We start from the raw sequence: 12430 nt of genomic DNA on the forward strand, positions 1-12430 counted from the left end.
TTGGTGAAGTCACAGAGTTAGGGTCAAGGTCAGGGCTCAGGTTAGGGTTAGTGTCAGGGTAATTGGAGGGAGAGGGTCATGGTAGGGTTGATCAGGTTTCAGAACATGGATGGTGAGGTGCAGAGCTTGTATTTGTTGTTAGGATTTATTTTTATCCAAAAGTGTGTATCTTCTTGGCCCTTTCGGTTTATACACACACACCCCAGAGCCCCTTCACTGGGGCTGACCCAGCACCCATGTAGTTCATATGTTGTTTCTGATCCTCAAATCCATGAGCAATGGAAGGCATTATCTCTGCTTTATGGAGAAGGGCAAACAGAGTCGCAGAAAACTGTAACCAGAGGAGCGGGCCTGGGGTTTGAAGCTGGACTGGGGGCAGTGAGGCTGCCCAAGGCCTATGCATATAGGTTAAAGGTCACACAGATCCTCTATGGCTTCTCCAGGCAGGTAAGCAGGGCTATTTTCACGTGGTTTCTGTGCACTGATAGGATCACATCTTCCATTTTCCAGGAGGCTTGAATTATTGATCTGCCTGATGTTTAATAACCCCTGGACCTCCCTCTAAGAGCTGCCTCTTAAAGCAGAGTCTTTCTTACTATTAACTGTGTTGAGACTTCTGGCGGGAACAGCTTGGGGACTGGCCCTGTGCGGCTAGAATGCCATCAGGGTGGAGAAAACACAGATGGAGAGGAGAGGCTGGACCAAAGACTGTGTCCCCCTCTCTGCTGCCACCACTGCCTCTGTGCCCATTACTTCTTGGAGCTCCGCGGTGCCACAGGCCAGGCAGGCTGAACGTGAGTGTCTCCATTTGTTCGGACAAGTGGTCCTCTTCAGCTCCAGTAGACCTTCAGATGCTGGGGAAGAGGGTCTCTAAGTATGGGATGGGGGCCTTGGCATAATGCTTTGCTTGTTGCCTCTGTGAGGTGGTTTTGTTTTGTTTTTTAACTCATAATTAGACACACAAACACCAAAGCACACGGGTTATGAGTGCACACAAACATGAATTCTCATAAGTCAAGCACACGGTGCAACAGCGCCCAGAACAAGGGTGCTGGCCAGAAAGGCCATCCCGCCACCCTGAGCCCCGCTCTCCCCGGGCACGCAGAGGTCACTGCTTGCCCGCCTCTCCCGGAGCCCCCTCGCAGTGTCTGCGCGTTTCACTGCCGGAGGATGCACGCGTGAAGACGCAGCTCTCGTGGTCTCGGACGTTTACTTCGCTGCACTCCCACGTGCAGCCTGGGCCCCTCCCCTCCCAGGTACAGCTCCGTGTAGGCCCCACCCGGACCCGTCAGAGCCGCCAACAGCTTCGGGGCTACGAGACGGGGAGGAATCGCGGAACCCAGCCGCCTGCCATCCCCAGATAGTCCGAAGTCTTCTCTCTCTGGTGTACCTACGCGCGGGCGGGGCGCGAAGAATCCGGAACCAGAGATCAGGGATCACATTTCCGACCGGCAGAACCCGAGCGCTGTACCAAGAGCACCCAGACGGCGGCCGACAGACTCAGGTTACCATGGCAACGCGGAGGGACAAGAGGCGGCTCGGGGCCAGCGTTCCGGGTGAGGCGCGGGCGTGGGGGCGACGCGGCGGGGCGCCGAGGGACCTCTGGGGCCCGCGACGCGGGAAGGTGTGGCCCTTTGGGTCGCTTTTCGCGGGCGTCGTCGCTTTTCTTGGAAAAACTCGAGACGACCAAGTCCTGCCAGACGCCGCGCGCTCCCTTGGGGACACCCTGTAGGACTGTGGGCGCGAGACCGGTGCCGGGCCCGCAGAGCCCGGTACGCAGAGCCGGGGCTGTTTCCTTCCAGGCTCTTCTCTAGAGCGCCCGTGTCGCAGGCGGGGTAGGAAGGCTGGGGCGTTCGCTGGCGCCACGCTTTGTTTTGAGTGCTCGGCGTTGTTATTCGACCCCTCAGGAACCTGAAGAGATGGGCGCTGCAGAGATGGGAGAGTTTACCGGTTCCGCAGACCCAGGCAGACTGGTCCAGAGTAACTAAAAAAAAAAAAAAAAAAAATTATTTGAGATTTACAAAGGAGTTACAAAAGGAGTATTAAGATTGCCTCGGTACTTTTACCGAGGTGCCCCCAAATGTTAATCTCTTGTGTTACCATAGTTCTTTTTAGCAAACTGAGGAAACTAACTCATACAAAACCGTGATTTAATGTACAGGATTTATTCAGACTCAGCAATTATCCCACGGATGGCTTTTCTCTTTTACAAGATCCAATCCAGGACCGTCCGTGTTTTCTTTCTTATTCTTTAATCTGGAGCGCTTCCTCAGTCATTCCTTGACTTTTATGAGTCAGTTATTTTGTAGAATGCCCCTCAGTTTGGGTTTATCTGATGTTCTCTTATGATTACTTTTAAGTTATGCATTTTTGGTAAGAAAAATCTTACCTGTGAAATTGTGTTTTTCTCTGCATCTTATCAGGAGTCTTATAATGTCGATTTGTCCCATTACTGCTGATACTAACTTTGGTCGTTTGTGTTAGGAGATATCTACAAGGTGTCTCCATCATTGAGTTACCATTTTTCCCGTGGGGAGTTAGTTACTTTGAAAGTGTGTAAATATATTGTTTACTGCCAATCACTAATTTTAGCCTCCAGAAGTGAGCATTTTCTGAAACAATTGTGTTGCTTTTGCCACAGAGTGATTTTTCCATTCCATTATTTTTACTTTTTAAGTTGGAATTCTACTGTAAGGAAGAACCTTCCATATTTTAATTTATTCAGTTGTTTATCTTGGCATAGACATTTTAATTCTATTTCATAGGTTATAGCCCATTACTAAGGGCTTCCAAGGTGACTTGGTGGTAAAGAATCTGCCTGCCAATGCATGAGACACGAGAGATGGGGATTCACTCCCTGGGTCAGGAAGATCCCCTGGAGCAGGATATAGCAACCCACTCCAGTATTCTTGCCTGGAAAATTCCATGGACAGAGGACCCTGGCCGGCTACAGTCCAAGGGGTTGCAAAGAATCAGACATGACTGAGCATGCACACACACAAATCCATTACTGTCATTTATTTTGTTGCTCTGTTGTCCAGATTTGGCCCATTCAGGTTGGCTTCTGTGTCCTTTTTAGCCTATCCCCAACATTTTGAGCACTTCCTTATTTTCTGGTACCATAGAATATTCTGGACTCAATCTTGTGCTTTCCTTGACCTAACCTGGAATCAGAAATTTCTCTAAGGAGTGTTGGTTCCTTTTAATTTAGAAGATTTTTTTTTAGAAACCAAGATCTTGGAGAGGTATGCTCATCGCTACTGGAGGGTTATTACTTTTTGGCTTTCTCAATGGGCAGCACTAGGAAGCATGAATTTCTGTACACCCTATACATCTGTATCTATTCCTATATCCGTACATCTGTATATATATTAAAAACTGAGCTTATATTGATACCTCCAATTTCAATGTGTCACCACAGGATTCTTTCTATTAATACATTCCTTTTTGCCCTCTAACTCTGGCTCCAGTTGTCTCAGTCTGGTCTGGTCTCTGTCCCCGAGTCATGTCTGACTCTTTGCGACCCCAGGGACTATAGCCCACCAGGCTGCTCTGTCCATGGAATTCTCCAGGCAAGAATACTAGAGTGGGTTGCCATTTCCTTCAGGGGATCTTCTTGACCCAGGGGTCGAACCTACATCTCCTGCACTGGCAGGTGGATTCTTGACTGCTGAGCCACAGGAGAAGCCCTATTGTCCTCAGTATGTTTACCTAGACATACCTAGACTACCTATAGTTTCAATATTGCCAAGCCATATTTCTGTGAAAAACAAACCTACTTAAGTAGAGTATGATCTTTGCATGTGATTGTTTTTTATTTTTTCTTTAAATATATAGTCAAAATCTATTTTACAAAGTTGCCTTAGTGTATTTATGGTATTAATTTGTAATAAAGTTAGGTTCATTTGTCTCTGATTATATTTCACTTTGAGTCATTATTGATTCCACCTCCCACCTCCACCCCCCATGCTGTGCAGTTTATGGGATCTTAGTTCCCCAACCAAGGATTGCACCTGGGCCCTCGGTGAAAGTACGGAGTCCTAACTACTGGACCACCAGGGAATTCCCAAGTCCTTATTGATTTTAAGTCTTGGTATGTGAAACATTTATGTGGTTCTAAAAGTATGAGCAGATTATCAGTCTTAACTACAAGACTGTTCAACTTATCTGCTATTTGATCATTTATTTGCTTTTTTGGGCAGGATGGGGGAGGCATGGGAATTTGGCAGCTGTAAATTTGGACCAAAAAAAGTGCTATATTCTCCTCACTTTAGTGGTATCCCTTATCCCCAGCAAGTTCCAGTGATGGAATTAAGATCCATCTGCTGCTCTTCTCTCACCTCAGGTTTTACAAATGGTTGTGGGTACTATTTGGCAGTCAGTGAAGGACAGCCGTCATAGGCCCGAAATTTTCACCCTCTCAATCCCCTTAATGATCACCTGTACTCAGCTTCGTTCACTTGGAGGTTCCAGAGGGTGCCAGCCTTGAGTCCTCTGTCCCGAATACAGAGATGAGCCACCTCTGGACTTTCTTTCAAGTCCCACAAACGTGTTTCATAGATTGAGCTTATTAAATATATTTACAGAGCACCAGTAAGACAACATTATCTGACTTTGAGCCTTTACAAACGGCCTTTTGTGTAACTTTTAGATTTTGCAACTGCTTAGGTTTTATTGAGGTCATGCAATGTATTTTCGGTTAAGTACTTGTCGATGTACTTGATCAGATGAACAAAAGTTTGATTAGTTCCATTGTCACATCTTCAGTCGGGTAGCCTGTGAGTTCCTCTCTGACTTGGACGTGCTTTGCTGTGGTGACTTGGTCATGTTGGCAAGGGCTGAAATTGGCAAGGACAGAATCATTCTCCCAGGCTCCTGCCCTGTACATCTGGCTCGCAATCCCAGCAGGCAGCATGCCAGAGAGGTGGGGCCCTGCCAGGGCAGAGCAGGGCAGGGCAGGCCCCTCTTCAGAACCCACTTGACTTGGAAAGCTCTTTCTCTTCCATGGAGCTCCTTTTCATAATTCCTTAGGACTCATCCTTTGCCCCAAACTCTTTTAAGTATGATATTGGCCATCAGGAGATGCTTGGCCATGGGTCCTCCTCACAGCCCTTTCCCTGTTGTTACCTGTGAAGAGACACCTCCGGGTCTCTCATTGCCTGGACACGCTGACTTCTGAGCCTTTTTCTCGCTGGTCCCTTTGATCTGACGAGGGTGGTCCTGCACGGTCAGTGTCAACCGCTGCAGACCACTGCTGGGTTTTGGGTAAGAGAGTGAGTGAGTGCCCAAGCTCTTCCACACTATCTACTATCTACTGTGTAGTCTGTGGCAGTGTCTTCACACCAGGAGTGCATTCCAACTGACTCAGGACTGAGGTGTTCTTCCAGATGGGGCTTCTGCTGCTTGTGCCTGTTTGCAGCCTGCAAATTTTCCATGTTTGGGAAACCAAGGCTTTCATGAGGAGTAATTTCCATCTTCCTAAGACCCAGGGGTTTCCAAATGCCTTTTAGAACTGACAGATTAATCCTCTTTAGATTTAAAAAAAAAAACACGAAGTTTAGAAAGCTCAGCATTTTACAGATGAGAACATCAGAGTGATGAGACGACAGCATAGTCCTGCTGAGCCCACTGGTTCTCTTCGAAGACCGTGAGTGCTATGGGCCAAGCTGAGTTGACAGTGGGCTTCCCACCTACCACCTTCCAGTTTCCCCAGTTTTGTTTGGTCCCTCCCGGAAACTGGGTGCTTGCTGGGGATGCCTGCTGGCTGACAGACAGATTGGGTCCAGATTTTGAATCTGGTGTTTAATAAAAGCCGTTAATCTCAGCCTCGGGGCTTTTAGGATTTATAACGGAAGCAGGGCAGGCTATCTGTGTTGGAGTGGGAAGGAAAGGAGCACGAGCGCTGGGCGTGTCGTGGTGCAGTGGAGCGTAAACAGTAGAAGCTGGTTTCTTTCTGGGGATCAGCTGGAGGTCCAGAGGGAGCTGTGGTGGGCAAGGTGGGCCAGGCCCCATCCTAGAGGTCTTTTTTTAAAAGATGATTTTGTTTATTTTTTTGGCTGTGCTGGGTTTTCACTGCTGTGCGGGCTTTTCTCTGGTTGCAGAGAGCCAGGGCTACTCTCTAGTTGCAGTGTGCGGGCTTCTCGTTTCAGTGGCTTCTCTTATTGTGGAGGATGGGCTCTAGGACATGCTGGCTTCATCAGTTACAGCATGTGGGCTCAGCCTACATGTTGCAACTTACTGGCTCTAGAGCATAGACTCAATAGTTGCTTAGTTGCTCTGAGGCATGGGGGATCTTCCCGGATCAGGGATTGTACCCGTGTCTCTTGCATTGGCAGGCAGATTCTTTACCACTGAGCCACCAGAGAAGCCCCCTAGATGTCTTCATATACTGTGCCAAACAGGTTGAACTTTTTTTTCAACAAGGCCATGTGCCATGGGCACAGTATCACATGATCAGATTTCTATACTAGAAGCGTAATTCCCATGGGTGGCTGTGCGATTGGTGCATTTAAGAGCCAAGCCTATGGGAGTCCTCAGAAGAGGGAGCCCCATTCACCTCACAGAGCTTGGCCTGCTCTCTCCATAAAGAACCATAGTGGTGACTCATGGGCACTTCATCAAGGGTCACAGTAGCATCGGTATCATTTAAAGTTGTGTATTTGCTTAAAAACTGATTCTTTGCCTGTGATTGTGCACAGGTATGTGGGTGGCCTGTGAATGCATGATTTCTGTTGACATGTGAGTTCTGTGCCAGACCCCAGGACTCACTAGGCCACCCACCAGCTCGCACTCACACAGCCCAATCATAGGCAGTCGGGTTTGTGCATATTTTGGGGTTGGGGAGGGGGGCAGCTGTTAGACGTCCAGTTAGTGTGGGTGAACCTGAAATTGTGGAGGTTACCGAGTCGCCTTGTTATCTCACACTGGACTTTGCCTGAACTTGGTGGCTAGCCTGACCTGCCGGAACCCTGGTTTCCAAGTGGTCCTGGGCACCCAGCACCGGGGCAGGGGCCACAGCTGAGCAGGATGTGAGCCTCCTGAAGGCTGCTGCTGCTGCTAAGTCACCTCAGTCATGTCCGACTCTGTGCGACCCCATAGATGGCAGCCCACCAGGCTCCGCTGTCCCTGGGATTCTCCAGGCAAGAGTACTGGAGTGGGTTGCCATTTCCTTCTCCAGTGCATGAAAGTGAAAAGTGAAAGTGAAGTTGCTCAGTCGTGTCCAACTCTTAGCGACCCCATGAACTGCAGCCTACCAGGCTCCTCCATCCATGGGATTTTCCAGGCAAGAGTACTGGAGTGGGGTGCCATTGCCTTCTCCTCCTGAAGGCTAAGCAGAGCCATTTCCTGCCACTTCCTCTGGGCGGGGCCTCCAGCCACGCTAATGATGTGGGAAGTTACCTCCTCCTCCCTTTGTTCCCGTACTTCTCTGTCTTGTCCCAGCAAGGATGACAACTCGTTGGGGTGGGGACCTGGCCCGTATGTCTCCAGCAGGTGAAACAGCACCTGACATGTAGTGAGTGCTGAATAAATTCTTGTTAAATGAATAAATGAATGGATTTAAGAAAGATTGCTACGTCTGTGAGAATTTTACATTACTTAATATCATGTTTCTCCGGCTACAATGATATACAGCCTACACGGAATGGAAGCAAGCGTTTGTTCTCTCCTTCAGTGTGCCAGGAATTGGGGAACAGAACAGTGTGCCTGGGACATACCTCAGGACATACCTCAGGACATACCTGGGGAATCCCCTCAGCTATCTGCATGGGGGAAATACTTGGCACCTGACTGAATTTGAAGCCAGTAACTCCAGTTTTTTACTGAATTCAAAACTTGTTAAAGTGAATGTCGGTTTTCCTGTAGTTCATTGATACCTCCAGTAACATATGTAAAGCTCAAGTTATTATCAATCTAGAGTGAAGGGTGAGGGCTGGCGATCAGAGCATGGGGGACTAGGGTTTGTTGGAGTGAGGGAAACCGTGGACGGGGTGGCAGAGGTGGGCCAGGCACCTCAGTGGATGCAAGGCTGTCCTCTGTGGTGGAGGGCACAGGGCTGTGGGCACTTGAAGGAGGCAGAGCCTTTGGAGGAGGAGGAAGAAGGGTTTGGAAGGGCCTGGGGGAGCAGAGATCCCTGCCTTCCCCCAGTTCCTCTGCTCTAGCCCCAGAGCCCCACGTTTCTGATTGTCCTGGGATAGTTTTTTTCCATTTAGTTGTTTAGTACATACTTTTGAGCGCCTCCTGTGCGCTGGAGTTCCAAGTATGGGATACCAAGTGGAACGTGTAGGAAAGAATGACACATAAGCATGTAAACCACCGGCTCCTGATAAGTGCCAAGCAGAGAATTTGAATGTGAATAGGGCTACGTTCTTGTACCAGTTTTGGTTGAAGATTCAGGAGGATTTCCTGGAGTGACACACGAGTTGGTCTCAGTGACAGGAAGGAGCCTACATGCTGGTTTCCAGGCAGAAGGGCAGCTGACTGACAAGGACCATTAGGCACCTCCCAGCCCTGAAGGTGGTGACCCAGGTGACGTAAGCGGGCTGAGGAACAGGAAGAGCTTGTGGGTGTGGTGGGGAGGGAAGGCTTTTTTTTTTTTTTTTTAACCCATTCCTTTGGTGGCCATAAAAGGGTGAGTGTGTAGTGGAGGAGCCAGTTCAGGGTCTGGAGTAAGCGAGGCTCCAGGTGAGAAATGTTGGTGGCTGAAGGGCGGCCTGGGGGATGAGAGACAGCAGGAAATACAGGCTAGTTCCAGGTGTTTAGCTTGGGCAGCTGGATGGAAGGGGGGATGCCATTGACAAGCTGAGGGCTGTGGGGGCAGGGGCATACAGAATCAAGGGTGGCATGCCCAGGGGTTTCCGTCAGGCGCCTGTGGGTAGGGTGAGACTGCCTAGCAGGAGTGGGCGTGGAGGCTGGAGCTCTGTCCAAGGTCGGCCCCCGGCGGAGCTCTCCTCTGCTTCAGAGCCCTGTGGGGAGGCCACCACACTGTCCCTGGTTAGGATAGGGCTATCAGGACACTTGCTTCCTCCTCCTTCCTGCTCTCACAGGCAGAAGGCCTGCTTCCTCCCTGATGCCACTTGTCAGGGGGTGCTTCTGCCAAGCATTATCAGCACACACCTAGTGGATGTCTTACATTTTACTCAGTTTTCCACACTAACTGCCGGGGATTAGTGCCGGCCCCATGGGATGCCCGTGGCAAGTCCAGGTGGTCTGTGCTTCTTCCGGCTGCTCTGAATCAGGGCAGGACCCCTCTCCTCAGGTTCAGTAATGTTCTAGAGCAGCTCACAGAACTCTGGGAAGTGTTCACTTACTAGATCACCGGTTTATTGTAAGTGGACACAACTCGAAATGGCGAGGTGGAAGAGACGTACAGAACAAGGTGGGCAGGAGGGGCAGGGAGCTCCCACCTCCTCTCTCCCAGCATACTGTCCTCCATGTCTCCACACCTTCACCAGCCTAGAAGCTCTCCAAATCTGGTAGTTCAGGGATTTTTATGGGTGCTTTTGAAACCACGTGTAATAATTAGTCAAGCCCATTCACCTGCCTTCACTGATCAAGGTAGTTTTAAGACTTGGATATCCTGCCAGGAACACGTAACCTAAACAATGTTTGCCTGAGTTGTTTTCCGGGGCTTGGAGTCAGCTGCATCTAGTTTGAGCTGAGCCAGTTAAGGCTGGATAGGATCACTGACCCTTCAACAGGATAAGTAGGAATGTCCGCTTTGTGACCATTTGACATCGGAGAGTCAAAAACCCCACCCTCAAAACGTGCAGAGGGGAACTTCCCTGAGGGTCTGGACCCTGGTCCCTATAACTACTGAGCCCACATACTCTGGAACCCGCCCACCACAACTCAAGAGAAGCCCCACACCCTGCAGTAAAATACCCTGCATGTTGCAACTAAGACCTGATGCAGCCACATGAGTTAATGAATTTAAACTATGAAAACATGCAGAGGCCTGTATCCTAGTGTCTAACTAGGATACTGTGGATAAGAATAATCAGGATAACTGTGAAGATCGATTACCAATCTTCTTCTTTTTAACATTTGCTTATTTGACTGCACTGAGTCTTAGTCATTGCTTGCAAAATCTAGTTCTCTGACCAGGGATTGAACCCAGGCGCCCTGCATTGGGAGTGCAGAGTCTTAGCCACTGGACCACCAGAGAAGTCACGTTTTTCAATCACCTTTCCTCATGCTCCCCACACCTCTGACCCCCCTGCTTCTTTATTCCTGATCTCATAAATACCCCAAGCCACTTGCCTCTGGGGAGGTGGATTTGAAATCCATTGTCATCACTTGACTGTCTTGCAAATAAAGACCGGAAACCTCTTTGTCTAAGGGAGTTCTGTTGTATGGGGGCAAAACAAACCTCGTTGCCAGCCAGGAGGTTAATTCCTGCTGCTGCTAAGTCGCTTCAGTCGTGTCTGACACTGTGCGACCCCTTGGACGGTTGCCCACTAGGCTCCCCCATCCTTGGGATTCTCCAAGCAAGAACACTGGAGTGGGTTGCCATTTCCTTCTCCGGAGGTTAAGTCCAGAGGGACTTTTTGCCTGTGGTTAGTTGGTCCCTTGCCGGTCCTGAAAGACTGTGGACGAGTCTGAGCAGCTGCCTGGTCTATTTTTTCCAGGGACTGGCCCCTGGTCTCCCCAGGAAGGTGCTGCTGAGATTTGGTGCTTACTTTTGTTTTGCAGCAAAAAGACAGGTTTTGGGTTTTGAGTATCTGGGTTTGGAAGATGTCTTTTGGTTGAGTAACTTCCTTTAAAGAAACGCACTTGTGCTTAGATTGTTTGGCAGTCCTGTGCAGATTATGGGTTGGAGGCCCACCTGGCAGGATTTTGACAATCCTGACCAGATTGTACGGGCTGATTAAACCCTTAGCCGTTGGTAATTGATTCAGCCTCCAGCTCCTCTCCGCTCCCTGAAAGTTGGGAGGTGGAGCTGCAAGTTTCAACCCTCTAATCCTGTGGTTAATTCCGCTGGCAACCAACCCTCATTCATTGGTTATCCAAGGGCTTTCCAAACTCACTTCTTTAACTGACTCTGGTGTGGTGAAAGAGGTTTGTTATGAATAATGGGAGACATCCTTTCAGCCAGAGTTTTTTTTAGGAACTAGCAACAAAAACTCAGTATAACTAAAGATACCTGTTTAGCTCCTGTCATGTAGGAAATAAGGGTTTTAGGAGCCTGATGCCAGGAACGGTGGATGAAGACCAGTGTTTACATCTGTTACTCTGTCATAGCGTCACAGGGCCCTGCGATCTCCTCCTGCTCTCTCAGCTTCTCTGCGCCTGTGCCCTCTCCCTGTGGGGTGGAGCAGGGACTCCCCTCTGTGCCTCCTCTCTGGTGCAGTCACCCTGAGACTGGCTGGGCTGGAAGTGGGTGTGTCTCTTCCCCTCTGTGAGCCTGGCCCACACTCCCAGTGGATACCAGCCAAGAGTTGTGGATGGGTGTTTGTGTCCTGATGGAGCTCATCTCGGACCCCTGAGGATTAGGGGTGCCGTGCCCAGTCGTAAGAAATGATAGTGTTTGTCACACAGTTGCTGATAAGAGCATCTCCTGTGTAAGGTTCAGGGGGTCAGCACAGCCTACCCAGCCTAACCGTGGGCCAGACTCAGCCTACCCAGTTTCTGTCTTCTTCAGCTCCTTTCATGCAGAGTTAAGGCATTTCCATAGAGACCCTGTGACCCACACGTCCCAAATATTTACTGACTGGCCAGAAAAGGAACAAAGCTTGCCAGGCCCTGCCCTGCACAATTCGTTGCCCTTATAGGAAGAACTACATAAGGAATTTGTCTAGATCTAATAAATGCTAGTGGCTTCACCGGGAGATTGCCTTACTTTTTCCATATGAAAGATGCAAATCCGATAATGGATCCTGTCTTCCTTTGTGCTTTGCCTTCTAACAAGCTGCCCTTAGTACTTAATAATTACCCGGTCTTTATTGCCCAGTCCTAATATGCTTCATGTTGTGTTGTCTTATTTTATTTTTCTGTGTTCTGACCACTGTTGTGCTCAGCTCAGAGAAACAAATGTCTAAAAAGCTTTTTTCATTTTCCCATTGTCTGCTGGGGTAGCCCAGCACACAGCACACATCTTCCAGAAAACATACCCTTACTGTTTCTTTAGTCCTGACGGAATATTTTGAGAGTCTAAATACAAACCCAGACCATTTTGACAATTTCTCCTTTACTTTTTTTTTCATATTGCTACCAGGATGTTATAGTAATAATTTTGATTACAATAGATAATTTTTTAGTGGGGTGTGTATAGATTTGTTTTCGGGTTTTTTGTTGTCTTCCTCTAGAGTTTTATGTGTTGTACTATTAGTGATCACCTTTCACAGGGCAAAGAGTTCACAACTCATAAACTAAGCAAGACTTGGGCTGTCTGAGGACACAGGCCTGTCTGCTTCCACAGTGCTGGTGGCAG

The 12430-nt window shown here is 48.9% G+C and overlaps 1 protein-coding gene across 13 annotated transcripts in view; it reads left to right on the forward strand.

Annotated features, from left to right (window-relative positions):
• The first annotated feature begins 427 nt into the window (after nucleotides 1–427).
• The window catches only part of CCDC57 (coiled-coil domain containing 57), a 109892-nt gene continuing 97889 nt past the window's right edge, over nucleotides 428–12430 (forward strand). For 11 of the 13 annotated variants that reach the window (XR_014078861.1, XR_014078862.1, XR_014078863.1 and 8 more), the window contains exon 1: nucleotides 1497–1556. Coding sequence is in view for 8 of the 13 variants with exons in the window: in XM_081576967.1 (XP_081433093.1) it covers nucleotides 1511–1556 (46 nt within the window). In the remaining 5 variants the exon portion in view is untranslated. Of the gene's footprint in view, nucleotides 448–1260; nucleotides 1557–12430 lie in introns of those variants that run through there. The other 2 variants (XM_081576962.1, XM_081576961.1) reach the window with 2 other exon arrangements.

The sequence above is a fragment of the Giraffa tippelskirchi genome, chromosome 3 (assembly GCF_054371585.1).
Source record: "Giraffa tippelskirchi isolate mGirTip1 chromosome 3, T2T-mGirTip1v1.2.pri, whole genome shotgun sequence".
Taxonomy (NCBI): Eukaryota; Metazoa; Chordata; class Mammalia; order Artiodactyla; family Giraffidae; genus Giraffa; species Giraffa tippelskirchi.